General features: G+C 40.8%; 1 protein-coding gene across 3 annotated transcripts in view; it reads left to right on the plus strand.

Moving 5' to 3' along the window:
- Positions 1–15,499, plus strand: part of DNAH10 (dynein axonemal heavy chain 10) — a 137,748-nt gene that overhangs the window by 31,708 nt on the left and 90,541 nt on the right. For all 3 annotated transcript variants that reach the window (XM_087423421.1, XM_087423423.1, XM_087423422.1), the window contains 4 exons: positions 119–270; positions 9,427–9,591; positions 10,225–10,432; positions 12,757–12,913. In XM_087423421.1, the coding sequence (XP_087279547.1) occupies positions 119–270; positions 9,427–9,591; positions 10,225–10,432; positions 12,757–12,913 (682 nt within the window). The remainder of the gene's footprint in view (positions 1–118; positions 271–9,426; positions 9,592–10,224; positions 10,433–12,756; positions 12,914–15,499) is intronic.

The following is a 15,499-nucleotide window of genomic DNA, read 5'->3' on the forward strand; positions in this document are numbered from 1 at the left end:
TCTTGATCAGAGTTTTAGGCTGGTTAACGGTCTTTTGTAACCTGTCTATAAGGTTATTAAGCTTTTTATGAGCTCCACTGTACTTTCCTCATGTCCATGACTTTCTTGTAATGTGCAGGTACACAGATGGAATACAGCGTATGTTGGATCATTATCACATGCTTACAGGAACATTGAATGAGGCAGAATCTCTTCTCCTCGACGATCATTCCCAGGAATTAGTAAGAGTGTTTAGGTCTGGATATAAGAGGTTGAACTGGAACTCACTAGGTAACATAATTCATCTATCTATTGCCTTTTAGACTTTGGGATGCAAAAATAATTCTTTTAGATTGTTTTAGTTGAATTATAATTTTTGTATGTATATAGATATGGTTAACAAACAAGTTTTGAGCATTAATAAAGAATACTTGGGCCAGCCCCGTGGCTTAGCGGTTAAGTGCGTGCTCCGCTACTGGCGGCCCGGGTTCGGATCCCGGGCGCGCATCGATGCACCGCTTCTCCAGCTGTGCTGAGGCGGCATCCCACATACAGCAACTAGAAGGATGTGCAGCTATGACATGCTACTATCTACTGGGGCTTTGCGGGGGAAAAAAAGGAGGAGGATTGGCAAAAGATGTTAGCTCAGAGCCGGTCTTCCTCAGCAAAAAGAGGAGGATTGGCATGGATGTTAGCTCAGGGCTGATCTTCCTCACAAAAAAAGAAAAAAGAATGCTTTGTGGGACTTCAACTTAATCTTGAGGCTTTAGCTGGGAGTGAAGATAAGATGGGATGCCATTTTGACACTCTGCTGACCCAAAGCTTTCTCCTCCAAAAATAAAGTGACCTTTACACTTTTTTTATAAAATTAAAATTTCGAAATAATTATAGATTTCACACGCAGTTGTAAGAATTAACACGGAGAAGTCCTGTGTACCCTTTACTCAGTTCCCTCCAACGGTAACTTCTTGCAAAACTATAGTACAAATCACAACCCAGACATTGACTTTGACGCAGTCAAGACGGAGCATTTCCAGACCACCGTGATTCCTCATGTCGCTCTTTTAAAGTCACACCCACTGGGGGCTGGCCCGGTGGCGTAGTGGTTAAGTTGTGCCCTCCACTTTGGTGGCCCAGGGTTCACAGGTTTGGATCCTGGGTGCGGAGCTACACACTGCTTATCAAGTCACACTGTGGAGTCATCCTACGTGTAAAGTAGAGGAAGATGAGCTCGGATGTTAGCCCAGGGCCAATCTTCCTCAGCAAAAAGAGGAAGATTGGCAACATATGTTAGCTCAGGGCTAATCTTCCTCACACACACAAACAAAAAAAGTCACACTCACTGCCCTCACCCCCATGCTGTCCTCCATCCCAGCAACCACTAATCTGTTCTCCATTTCTATAATTTTGTCATTCAAGAGTGCCATATAATATATGATGTAACCTTTTGGGATTGGCTTTTCTGACTCAGCATAATTCTCTGGAGATTTATCCAAGTTGTTGCATGTATCAACGGTTTGTTCCTTTTTATTGGTGAATAAAAAACACGATGGTATCAATGTACCATAGTTTGTTTAGCTGTTCACCTGTTGGAGGACATCTAGGTGGTTTCCAGGTTTGGCTATTATGAATAAACATTTGTGAACAGCGTTTTATGTGAACATGAGTCTTCATTTCTCTGGAATAAATGCCCAGGAGTACAATTTCTGGGCCATATGGTACTTCCATGTGTAGTTTTTTTTTTTTTTTTAAACTGCCATCGTGTTTTCCAGAGTGACTGTACCATTGTACATTCCCACCAGCAATGTATGTTCCAGTTTCTCCGGATCTTGGCCAGCATTTGGTATCGTCACTATTTTTAAAATTTTAGCCATCTGATAGCAGTGTAATGATATCTCATTGTGGTTTTGGTTTGCATTTCTGTAGTGGTTAATGATGTTGAACATCTTTTCATGTGCTTGTTGGCCATCTGTATACCCTCTTCAGTGAAATGTCTTTTGCCCATCTTCTAATTTTACTGTTTGCTTTTTCACTGTTGAGTCTGGAGAGTTCTTCCTAAATAGATACTAGTCCTTTATTGGATATGTGATTTGCAAATATTTTCTCCTGTTCTATAGCTTGTCTTTTTTTTTTTTTTTTGGTGAGGAAGATAGTCCCTGAGCTAACATCTGTGCCAATCTTCCTCTACTTTGTATATGGGACGCCCCACAGCATGGCTTGATGAGTGGTATGTAGGTTCCTTGCCTGGGATCTGAACCTGCAAACCCCAGGCTGCCGAAGCAGAGCGTGTGAACTTAATCACTATGGCACTGGGCTGGCCCAGTAGCTTGTCTTGTTATTGTCCTAATAGCATCTTTTGCAGAGCAAAAGTTTAAAATTTTGATCAAGTCCAGTTTATCAATTTCCCCGTTTATGAATCATGCTTTTTTTTTTTTTTATAATTTTATTTATTTATTTTCCCCCCAAAGCCCCAGTAGATAGTTGTATGTCACAGCTGCACATCCTTCTAGTTGTTGCATGTGGGACGCGGCCTCAGCATGGCTGGAGAAGCCGTGCGTCGGTGCGCGCCCGGGATCCGAACCCAGGCCGCCGGTAGTGGAGCGCGTGCACTTAACCGCTAAGCCACGGGGCCGGCCCTGAATCATGCTTTTGATGTCAAGTCTAAGGACTCTGCCAAGTCCTAGATCTCAAAGATTTTCTTCTTTTTTTTCCTAATATGTTATATTTTTATGTTTTGCAGTTAAGTCTGTGATCAACCTTGAGTTAATTTTTTTTGTATAAAGTGTGAGACTTAAGTTGAGGTTCATTTCTTTTTCTTTCTTTCTTTCTTTTTTGCCTATGGATGTCCAATTGCTTCAGTACCGTTTGTTGAAAAGACTAACTGTTTCCATTAAATTCCTTTTGCACCTTTGTGAAAAACTACTAACTTGTTGGGCATATATGTATATTTGTCTATTTCTGAGTTCTTTACTCTGTTCTATTGATCTGTATGTCTGTCCCTCTGCCAATGTCACACAGTCTGTATAGTGAGCCTTGAAATTGAGTTGACTGATTCTTCCTATTTTCTTCTTTTTTAAAAAAATTATTTTGGCTGTTCTAGTTCCTTTGCTTTTCCTCATAAATTTAGGAATAATCTTGTCTATAACTACAAAAAATCTTTCTGGGATTTTGATGGGAATTATGTTAAATCTGTATATCAATTTGAGGATAATTGATATCTGTACTATGTTAAGCCTTCTGATCCATGAACATGGTATGTTTTCCCGTTTATTTAGAACTTTGATTTCTTTCATGAGCATTGTGTAGCTTTCAGCATACAAGTTCTGTACCTGGCTTGTTAGATTTATGCTGAAGTATTTAATTTTTTGTTGAAAGGTTGTAAATGGTATCATGTTTTTAATTTTGGTGTCCACATGTTTCTTGCTAGTCTTTAGAAATACAATTAAGTTTTTTCTATGTTTATCTTATATCCTGTGACCTTGCTGGACTCATTTATTAGTTTGAGAGTTTTTTTTGTAGATTCCTTGGAATTTTCTACTTAGACTATTAGTCATCTGCAAATAGGGACAGTTTTATTTCTTCCTCCTGACCTATATGCCTTTTATTTCCATTTCTTGCCTTATGGCACTGGCTAGAACTTGTAGCATTATGTTGAATAAGAGTGGTGAAAGGGGACATCCTTGCCTTATTCCCAGTTTTAGGGGAGGAAGCATTAAGTATTTCTCCTTTCAGTGTAATGTTAGCTGTTGGTTTTTTGTAGATGCTCTTTATCACATTGAGGAAGTCCCATTCCTTTATTATTTTTCTGAGAGTTTTAAAATCATGGGCTTTGAATTTGGCAAATGCTTTTTCTGCATTGATTAATATTAGCATATAATTTTTCTTCTCTAGCTTGTTAATATAGTGGATTACACTGATTGATTTTTGAATATTGAATCAGCTTTGCATCCCTGGAATAAATCCCACTTTGCCATAGTGTATATATTCTTTTTATATTTTGCTGAATTCTGTTTGCTAATTTTTTGTTAAGGTTTCTTTGTCTATATTCATGAAGGACATTGATCTGTAACTCTTTCTTGGTACTGTCTTTCTGGTATTGGTATCAAGATAATCCTAACTTCATAAAGTGAATTGAGAAATAGTCCCTCCTCTTCTGTTTTCAAGGAGGGATTGTATAGAATTGTTGTTAATTCTTTAAATATTTGCTAGAATTCTTCAGTGAAACCATTTGGGCTTGGATATTTCTTTCTTTCTTTTTTAATTGACTTCATTTTTAAGAGAAGTTTTAAGTTTACAGAAAAATTGAGTGGAAAGTATAGAGTGTTCCCATATGCCCTTCCCCCACCAGTTTCCTGTTATTAACATCTTGTTCCATTGTATACATATACAAATGTGTGGTACGTTTATTACAACTGGTGAGCCAAAATTGATACATTATTATTAACTAAAGTCTGTAGTTCACGTTAGGGTTCACTCTTTGTGTTGTACATTCTGTGGGATTTGACAATGTGTAATGACGTGTATCCACCATTACAATATCTTACAGAATAGTTTCACTGCCCTATAAATTCCTTGTGTTCCACCTTTCATTCCTCCCTCCCTTCCTTCCCCAAAACCCCTGGTAACCACTGATCTTTTTACTGTCTCTATAGTTTTGCATTTTGTGGAATGTCATATAGTTGGAATCACATAGTATGTAGGCTTTTCAGATGGGCTTCTTTCACTTAGCAATAACATTTAAGGTCCCTGTATGTAATAGTGCATTTCTTTTTATTGCCAAAGAATATTCTATTGTCTGGATGTACCATAGTTTATCCATTCACCTATTGAAGGACGTCTTGGTTGCTTCTACATTTTGGCAATTATGAATAAAGCTGCGATAAACATTTGTGTGCAGGTTTTTGTGTGGAGATTTCTCTGTTCATTTTTTTTTTGATTTTAAAATTATGGATTCAATTTCCTTGATAGTTATAGGGCCATTCAAAGGATCCATTTCCTATTGGGTGAGTTGTGTAGTTTGTGCTTTTCAAAGAAGTGGTTCATTTCTTGTAGGTTGTCAGATTTATTGTGTAGAGTTGTTCTTAGTGTTCCCTTATTATCTTTGCAATGCCTGTAGATCTTTGTGATCTCTCCTGTTTCATTCTGGATATTGTTATTTTGTGTCTTCTCTCTTTTTCTTTTTAATCTTGCTAGAGATTAGTCAGTTTTATTGATCTTTTCAAAGAAGCAATTCTTTTTTTTTTTTTTGTGAGGAAGATCAGCCCTGTGCTAACATCTGCCAATCCTCCTCCTTTTTTTTTTTTTTTTGCCGAGGAAGACTGGCCCTGGGCTAACCTCTGTGCCCATCTTCCTCCACTTTATTTGGGATGCCACCACAGCATGGCTTGCCAAGCGGTGCTTCAGTGCGTGCCCGGGATCCAAACCGGTGAACCCCAGGCCGCCGCAGCAGAGCACATGCACTTAACCGCTAAGCCACCAGGCCGGCCCCAAAGCAATTCTTTTTCTTGTTTTTTTTGTGAGGAAGATCAGCCCTGAGCTAACATCCACGCCAATCTTCCTCTTTTTGCCGAAGAAGACTGGCCCTGGGCTAACATCTGTGCCTATCTTCCTCCACTTTATATGGGACGCTGCCACAGCATGGCCTGACAAGTGGTGCATCGGTGCATGCCCGGGATCCGAACCCAGGCCTCCAGCAGCAGAGCGCGCAGAGGGCTAGCCCCAGCAATTCTTTTTTTTTTTTTTTTTTTTATTTATTCAGTTTTTTTCCCCCCAAAGCCCCAGTAGATAGCTGTATGTCATAGGTTCACATCCTTCTAGTTGCTGTACGTGGGACTCGGCCTCACGTTGGACGGAGAAGTGGTGCCTCCGGGCGCTCCCGGGATCCGAACCCGGGCCGCCAGCATCAGAGCGCGCGCACCCAACCGCTAAGCCACGGAGCCGGCCCTCCCAGCAATTCTTTATTTCATTGATTTTTCCTGTTGTTTTTCTGTGTTCAATTTTATTGATTTCTGCTGTAATTTTTATTAGTTCCTTCTGCTTGCGTTGCATTTATTTTGCTCTTCTTTTTCTAGGTTCTTGAGGTGGGTGTTTAGATTATTGATTTGAGATTTTTCCTCCTTTCTTTTTTTTTTAGATTTTATTTATTTATTTTTCCCCCCAAAGCCCCAGTAGATAGTTGTATGTCATAGCTGCACATCCTTCTAGTTGCTGTACGTGGGACGCCACCTCAGCGTGGCCAGAGAAGCCGTGCGTCGGTGCGCGCCTGGGATCCGAACCCGGGCTGCCAGCAGCGGAGTGTGCGCACTTAACTGCTAAGCCATGGGGCCGGCCTTCCTCTTTTCTAATGTATGCATTTTCAGGTGCTATAAATTTCCCTCTCAGCACTGCTTTAGCTGTGTCCCACGAATTTTGATATGTTATATTTTAATTTTTATTCAAGTCAATGTATTTTAAAAATTTCCCTTGAGACTTCTTTGATCCATAGATTATTTAGAAGTGTGTTGTTTAGTTTTGAAGTGTTTGAAGATTTTCCTGTTATCTTTCTGTTGTTGATCTGTAGTTTGAGTCCATTGTGGTCAGAGAAGATACTCTGTATAATTTCAATTCTTTTAAATTTGTTGAGGTTTGCATTATAGCCCAGGATAATAGTCTATCTTGGTATGCGTTCTGTGGGCACTTGAATGTGTATTCTACTTTGTTGGGTAGAATATTCTATAAATGTTGATTAGACTCTGTTGGTTGATGGTGTTGTTGAGTTTCTCTATATCCTTATTGATTTTTCTGTCTAGTTCTATCATTTACTGTGAGAGGAATGTTGACATCTCCAATTCTAATCATGGATTTGCCTACTTCTTTCAAGTCTGTCAGTTTTTGCTTCACATATTTTACAGCTCTGTTGTTTCAATGCATACAAATTTAGGATTGCTATTTCTTCTTGTGAATTAGACCCTTTCATCGTTATATAATATTCATCTCTGTCTCTGGTAATTTTCTTTGTTCTAAAGTCTACTTTATCTGATATTAATATAGCCACTCCTGCTTTCCTTTGATTAGTGTTTGAATGATATATCTTTTTCTACCCTTTATTTTCACCTTACCTATATCATTATATTCAAAATGAGTTTCATGTAGACAGCGCATAGTTCGGTCGTGTTTTTAATCTGCTCTGTAAATCTCTGTCTTCTAATTGGTGCATTTAGACTATTTACATTTGATGTAATTATTGATATGTTAGGGCTTAAGTCTGCCAGTTTATTTTCTGTTTTCCATTTTTTTATGTCTGTTTTTTGTTTCTCTGTTTTTCTTTATCCTCGCTTCCCATGGGCTGCTCAAATGTTTTTTAGAATTTCATTTTGATTTATCTAGTGTTTTTGAGTGTATCTTTTTGTATAGCTTTTTTTTTTTTTGGTGTGGAACATTGGCCCTGAGCTAACATCCGTTGCCAATCTTCCTCTTTTTTGCTTAAGGAAGACTGGCCCTGAGCTAACATCTGGGTGAATCCCCCTCTATTTTGTATGTAGGATGCCACCACAGCATGGCTTAACAAGCAGTGTGTACGTCCATGCCCGGGATCTGAAGTGGAGTGTGTGAACTTAACTGCTACGCCTCTGGGCCAGCCCCTCTTGTATAACTTTTTTATGGTTGCTCTAGGTATTACATTAATATATATAACTTATTACAGTTTACTGGTTTGAGTGAAGTATAGAAATCTATAGAATTTTACCAGTTTGAGTAAACTATAGAAACCTTAACTCCCTTTATCCTCTTTCATTTATAACATAATTATCTTAAATATTTCTTCTACATACATTTTGGAACACAACAGATAATTTTTGCTGCAACCATCAAACCTAATTTAGAAAGCTCAAGAGGAGAAGGAAAGCCTATTATATTTACCCATATTTTGCTTACTGTGTTCTTTCTTCCTTCTGATGTGCCAAGGTTCCTTCTCTTATTGTTTCCTTTCTGTTTACGGAACTTCCTTTCACCCTTTTTTTTTAGTTAGGTCTGCTGGTGACATAATCGCCTAGTCTCTCTTCTTCTGAGAATATCTTGATTTCCCCTTGGTTACTGTCAGGTGGATGTAGAAAGCCAGGTTCCCAGCTCCTCACTACTGCTGGGTGGGCTGGGAGTTCCAGCTCCCCAATGGTCTCAACTGACAGTGGGGGGTGGGGAGCTGGAATGAGTAATGGGGCTGGTGCTCATTAATGGAGTGTGGAGGTGAGAGTCCCATCTACCTCCATGGCCTCCTCTGAAGCCGCCATGTAGGCATGAGGGGACAGGGGTTTGGGGCGCCTCATCACAGCATTATGAGGGTGGAAGTCTAGGTCCCCAGCTGGCCTTACTGGCGTGGGTTAGGGTGAGGTGACAGTCTTGTCCGTGGTGTTGGGCTGGAGCAGAGCAGTTATCATCTGAAACTTTCTGTCTTGCTAGGATGTCCCTTTCCTGGTCCTTTGGCTAGAGGAAGCAGGCTCTTCTTGGGGCCCTGGCGTTTACTGACGGCCAGCTTCCTCAGCTCCAGGTCTGGGATACATGAGGAAAAAGAACCCAGGGCACTCACCACTGTCGTTCCTCGATCCTGAGGTCCCTCAACAGTTGGTCTTCTCTCCAGCTTTCAGATTCTTATATTTGTTTTATAGATACTGTACAGGGTTTTTAGTTGTATTTAGTGGGAGGAATAAGGAAAAGTGTGTCTGCTCCCTCTTCCTCTTTACTTTTTTAAATGAACGAGGCATTTTCACTCTTCTTTTTTTCCTTCCTCCTCTTTCCCTTCTCTTCTCCAAATCTTCCCCCTCTTTCTTTGTCACTTCCCTTTTTTCTCTTTTCCTCGCCTTTGCAAGCATAACATGTATGTTTGGACTATGGGCTCCATAACTAAACCCCTGGGTTAAAAGTCCAGCTCTACCCACGTGACTCAGCCTCTCCGAGGTTCGGTTTCCTCATCTGTAAAATGGGCTTAATCGTAATACCCAATTCATAGGGTTGTTGTAAGGATTCAATGACGTAATCAACGTAACATGGTTAGACCATCACCTGACTGATCATACGTGCTTAACCAGGTTTACTATTCACGTTCTTGCTGTGTACTTTTCTAAGGAGATTGCAGGCAGTGTGGTGTAGAGTGGAGTGTTCAGGTTGCCATGGCAATGAGAAGACAACAGAGTTGGACCTTCTCTTTCGCCCCACACTGCTTCAGACATGATTATGCTAAAATTTGAACAGAAGAAATGTATCGTTTTGTTGATTCTGAGCAAAGGGCTCCTTGTCCCAGTCCCCAGGGGTGCAAAGTGGCTGTTGGCCATCTCAAAGGCCCAAGGAGATGGAATGAGCAGGTCCTTCCTGTGAAGGGATGACAGTATTAATGTTCCAGATGTTGGTGGGAGGGATATGGAAAGAAAGAATTGAAAGCCAAGTATTCTCCTTTTTTTCTTCTCTTTTTCTGCAAAGGCATTGGTGACTACATAACTCGGTGCCGACAGGCCCTTGGGAAATTTGAGTCCCTTGTCCACCAGATTCATAAGAATGCAGATGACATTTCTTCCAGGCTCACGTTGATAGAGTCTGTAAATCTCTTTAAATATCCAGCACCTAAAAGTGAAGAAGAGCTCCCAGGTAGATCTGACATCTTGTTTCTTTGATTATGGAAGGAATGAAAAAAACACCTCTTGGTCATGATTGTGCATACAAACACACACACACACACACACATTTATTCCTTGCATGGCGTAAAACCACTCCCAATGATGTCAGTCATTTACTTGAAAGGATCACGGGTGTTTGTTTTTGTCACATTTTATGCATTGCTTAGACAGTTTTACAAATTCCTGAGTCTGAAGATCATTAATACTTTTGTTAATAACTTTGTAACAGTAAAGTGAATTGTATTTTTATAGGCTCACATTTGCTTGTTCAAACAAGATATTTTAAGTGGTCTGAGACTAGTCAACAAGGAATTTGGGACTAGTAAACAAGAATTCAAGAAAAGCAAGTTTCTCCAAAGATATAAAAGCCACCTTCTGTGTGTGGCATACTGTAGCGTGCATAATGGGCGTTTCCATGCTCTCATTTATTTTTTGCTTAGAGTGTGTCTTGATTTCTGGTGTGGTCTTGTTTTCTGCTTTGGGTCAAGGTTACAGACTTTCTTTGTATTTCCAAGAGATATAGCTAATGTTGGGATTGCTTGTTGCGTAATGTCCTTTCCCGTATTCACGAAGAGCCGTATGTAACAGGTGTCTTCCTCAACAGGCGTGAAGGAATTCTTCGAGCACATTGAACGAGAAAGGGCCAAAGATGTGGAGCACATGGTCAGGTGGCATCTTGCCATTGGGCCTCTGCTGACCAAAGCTGAGGGTCTGGTCATCCACACCAACACAGGCAAGGCCCCCAAGCTGGCCTCCTACTACGAACACTGGGAAAGTAGGATTTATGAGGTCTTGACAAAGCTCATCCTGAAGTGAGTTAATCTTGTTGCCTGTTTTATTTTTTTATTAATATTATTTTTTAATATAAAGTTCTTTTTTTCTTTTAATTTTTTTTAAATTTATTTTTTCCCCAAAGCCCCAGTGGATAGTTGTATGTCATAGCTGCACATCCTTCTAGTTGCTGTATGTGGGACGCGGCCTCAGCATGGCCAGAGAAGCGGTGCGTCGGTGCGCGCCCGGGATCCGAACCTGGGCCGCCAGCAGCGGAGCGCGCGCACTTAACCGCTAAGCCACGGGGCCAGCCCTGTTGCCTGTTTTAAAGACAGTGTGCATGGATTAAAGTAGTACATATATGAATAGTTAAAGGGCAGTTGCAAGGTACAGAATAAAAATCAGTTGGGCAGTGAGTCTGCTTTCTGGTCACAGGGTACTCATAGGATGGAGGGATGACTTTCCATTTTGGTCATATTCTTGTGAGCCCACTCAACACAGAAAAAGAAATGATCCTTCTCCCCACTTTGACTGTCTGAAAGACATACATGTCTGTGTCAACTGGCAACAGAAAATTGCTGTCACTCAGTATTTACCAAAATCCCAGATGACGCCCTCGCCCATATTGAGAGAGGCTGATTTCAAGAATGTATGACCCATTCACTCTTCCCGATGGTCTAAAGTAAACCCCTGGCTAGAATGAGCATCATGTATGTGTTGAATGCCTATTATGTGGGCCAGCCTCTCACCCAGTACAGGCTGTCCCTTCCCTCCTGGAGCTCACAGCCCACAGCCCAGCAGCTCAGCTAGACCAGCTGAGAGCTAAGCCTGGACATTATTGCATTCACTTAGGATCATTCTAGGAAACCAGCCTATGAAATTCATCACTGTTAGTATTACCTCCATATTGTCAAGGGTGGTGTTATTTCATCATACAACATCTTTTCATGAAGAACCCCAGAAGAAATTTCTCTAATTTCCCTTCTGATCTTAGCCTGCTGAGAAAGTATTTTTCTTGTGCTCTTTCATTTCTTATTGTTTTGTTTTTAAATGGTATAGACACTATGAATTGTTGACTTCATAGCTTTCCCTTTTCTCCTTGACTGCTAGGAAGCTTAGAACCAAATTTGTAGCCTGAATGCAACAAATAAATAGGCATTTATGATTTGCATTGTTAGTCTTATTCTTGACTTGGCATATATATATATATTTAAAGCTAACATGTATGAGAGCTTACTGTGCACCAGGCTTATATTATGCTCTTTACAATTCTCATCCCTGTTTTACACATGAGGCACAGACTATTGGGAAGGTAGGTGACTTGCCCAAGGCCACACATCTAGTAGGAAGAAGAGCTGGGATTTGAACCTGGGCCAATATCTCTTCACTAAACTGCCTCTGATTAGTGTCATCTTCCTTCCTTATTTTATCCCACTTTGGTTTTACAGTCTTGTACTGTAGTTACAGTTTCCTTGTGAGCTGCTAAAATCCACTTTGGAATAATACATTAATAAATAAAATGAAGACCTTTGGTCTTGTTTCCTGGGCCCAGTTTGACAATCTTCACGAAGTTGGTCCTTTAAATAAACCTGTTTTCTATATATTTCATTTATTTTTAATTTTTGCTTCTAACTTGGACTCCTAAAGCAGCCCTTTATATAGGGTTACCTCCCATAGTGTTTCCCTTTCTAATATGCTATGTTTTCTGTTGATTCATCCCTCCATCCATCCATCCTTCCATCCATCCATTCATCCATCCATCCACTCATTCATTCATTCATTCATTCAAAAGATTGTTAGAGCCTGCCACGTGCCAGGCACTGGATCAGACAAGACCTCTGTGCTTCTGGAGCTTCTCATAGGGGCGGGAGGCAAGACACAAGAAAACAGATATAACCAAGATGATGTCTCGAAATAAAGCAGAATAATGTTCTGGGGAGAGAATGGAGTGGCTTTGTCACTGGGTGGTTTACAAAGGCCATGGAGAGGCCACATTTTAGCTGAGTCCTGAAGATAAGGAGAGAGCTGGAAGAGGGAGGAACTTTCTGGGGGAGACAAAAGCCAGTGTGAAGACCATTATTCCTCAACCAGAGTTGAGCTTTTGGAAGTCATCACTATTATTTAAGTATCTTCCAACTAATAGATATTAACTTCCCAAAAGTAGAAATGAGCTGTTTGTAAGATTTAGGCCAAAGAAAGGATATATAATAAAACTCACCCCAAACTGTCCATGACAACCCTATAATGTGTTATTCCTTGTAGTCAGCTTTTTAAGTCTGACTTTTGGGACTCTAGTCATTTTCATCAACTGTTGGATCTATTTCACTCTAGGGTGTACTGAGTCTTTTTTATTAACCCCTCTTAGGAATTTGCAGTCTTTCAATTCTTTAATCCTTGGAAATGTCCCTTTGTTCCAAACGGAAACCATTTTGACCGCACCCGAGATCATCCTGCATCCCAATGCAAATGAGATTGACAAAATGTGCGTCCATTGTGTCCGAAACTGCGTGGAGATCACCAAGGTAAGGGCGGAGATGTCTCTGTTGTTTCACAGATGGCTTGTCATCACAGATGGCTGGGCCCATCAGCTGTCGACAGCAAGTTACTGAGGATGAGAACATAGGTTCCACTTCTGTCCTTTGTCCAGCCGGTTTTAGTCTCTTCCTGGCTCCTCCTCTGTAGATCTCTAAATTTGGGAGTGTCCCAAGGCTTGATCCTGGCTCCCTTTCCTTCTCTCTGCATAATCATGACCAGTCCATGGCTCTTAATACCACCCCTATGGAGATGACCGCCCATTTCCACCTCCAACCCAGACCTCTCTACCACACACGACACTTCAGTCAGTTGCCTACTTGATGCCTCCCCTTGGACTTTAGACTTGGCATGTCCAAGATGAAATTCTTGACTTCCTGCCTTGCAACCTCGTCCTGCCCCAGTTTTTCCTACTACAGGAAGTGGCACCAAGGTCAACCCAATTGCTTGAGCTGAAAACCTAGGAGCCATCCTTGGTTCCCCTGTTTCTCTCATCCACCCATATCCAGCCCTTGACTCGCCTCCCAAACGCACTTCCAATCTGTCCTTTTCTCTCCTTTTCCACAATACCAGTCTGCCCCACATTGCTATCATCCCTTGTCTGGACTATTGCAGTAAAGTGTCTACAATCCATTCTCTACCATAGGTGGTCAGAATTACCTTCTTAAAGTATGAATCATTTCATGTCATCCTTTGTATAAAAAACCCCAGTGACTTCACATTGCACTTAGAACATAATCCAAACTCCTATGGTCCAGGAGGCCTCCACAGTCTAGCATCTGCCGCCTTTCTGATCTCAGTTCCTGCCTCTATCAGGCTCCACTGTGCTCCAGCCTAATGTACCTCCAGCAGGTAACGCTAGTTCCTCCTGAAATTGTTGCACTAACTGTTCCCTCTGCCTGGAAACTTCTACTCCCAGACCTTTACTCGCTGGCTCCTTCTTGTTCTTCTCTATCACGTCGCCCTAATCCATCTTCTTCCTAGCACTCATCACTACCTGACCTTTTCTTGTTTATTTCCTCGCTCACTTATCTATTGACTATCTCATGCCACTAGGATGCAAGTTCCCTGAGAACGTGGACCTTGTGTGTCTGTTCACTTTTGAATCCCCAGCACCTCGAACAGCGTCTGGCCATATTTGTGGATGTCACACCCCCTCGAGACACTAACATCTTTCTCTTGACTTGGTTTATTCAGACAGTCAAACATAATTCAGGCATTTTTTTTTAGTGTAAAACTAAGTGTAGATTACAAATAGGGAATTTCATTTCACTGTGCTTGGAAATTAATAGATTGCACATATTTTATAATAAAATGTAATAATGCTAATTTTAATGCTAATAAAGTTATTTATTAGGCCTCTGTCATATGAATTCTCTTAGTTTATAGGTTACATCACTGGGTCTTTGAACATGGAAGGAAGACAATTTCCAAGGGGTAAATAAATAGAAAAGGCACTCTGTAAAACATTAGGGATATTAATCACAACATTTCACACCAATTTAACCAACTTAACCAATTTTTCTCCCTTACCAATAGATGGACTTGAGGCTTTTGGTGAAGCCTGTATTATTTTACCTTCATAAATTCTTTCTTTCAAATGAAAAGAATTTTTGCCTATCCTCTTAGAAAATATTGGAAATTTACTTCATTAACAAAAATCTCTGCAAGTAAACATTTATGACTTGGTAACTTAATATGGCTTAACTGTACCATCTCTTTGAGCTTCAGGATTCATATTTCATGGCTGAAAACAAAATGAACAAAAATTTTGAACTAGGATCTTAATGACCTCATCTGTTAAGTGGAAATGGTAATACAATCCACCTTCTCGAGTTGTTGGGAGGATTAAATGATGTGACACATGTAGAGAGCTTAGCACAGGGCTTGGCAATCAGTAGTTCTAAAGAAATGTTAGCTATTGGCATTGGTATTAGAATTACTAGTTGTTGTTATGCCCATTATATAGATGGTGAAACTACGGTTCAGAGAAGTTATGATTGACACACCCAGGGTCTGCTTATGAACCATACTTGATTAAAAGAAGAGGGAATCTTGACTCTGCAGCAGGGAGATCTCAAATAAACAGATTTGTTCTGAGACACTGGGGAGTCAGTTTGCCTGACTTTATGTTTCTTCATCTGTAAATAAGGAAACTAAAGTTGTTTTCTTCATCCATCATATAGGAAGTAGATGGCCAATGTTATTTAAAAAGTTCACTTTTTTTGCATAATGAGCAACTTCAAATCTTAGTGGCTTAAAACAATATCTATTTAGCTCATGGTTCTGCAGGCTGAGTTCTGCAGAGCGGTTCTGCTGGGCTTGGCTCTGCTCCCTCGCACGTCAGATGATTGGCTGGCGTTGGCTGGTCCCCTGGGTTCCCCTCTGTATGGCTTATCATCATCTAGTAGGCTAGCTCAAGCTCGTTCATCTGGTGGTTGCGAGGTTTCAAGAGCTCAAGGGCTGAAGCTGCAGGGCTGGTTGAGCCCTTGGCTTGGAACTCGCATAACGCTCCGTCTGCCCCTGCTGTTGGTCAGGTTGTCACAGGCTAGCCTGGATGAGAAAATACATTCATG

Source organism: Ceratotherium simum, chromosome 35, assembly GCF_057802395.1.
Source record: "Ceratotherium simum simum isolate JZ-2026a chromosome 35, ASM5780239v1, whole genome shotgun sequence".
Lineage (NCBI taxonomy): Eukaryota > Metazoa > Chordata > Mammalia > Perissodactyla > Rhinocerotidae > Ceratotherium > Ceratotherium simum.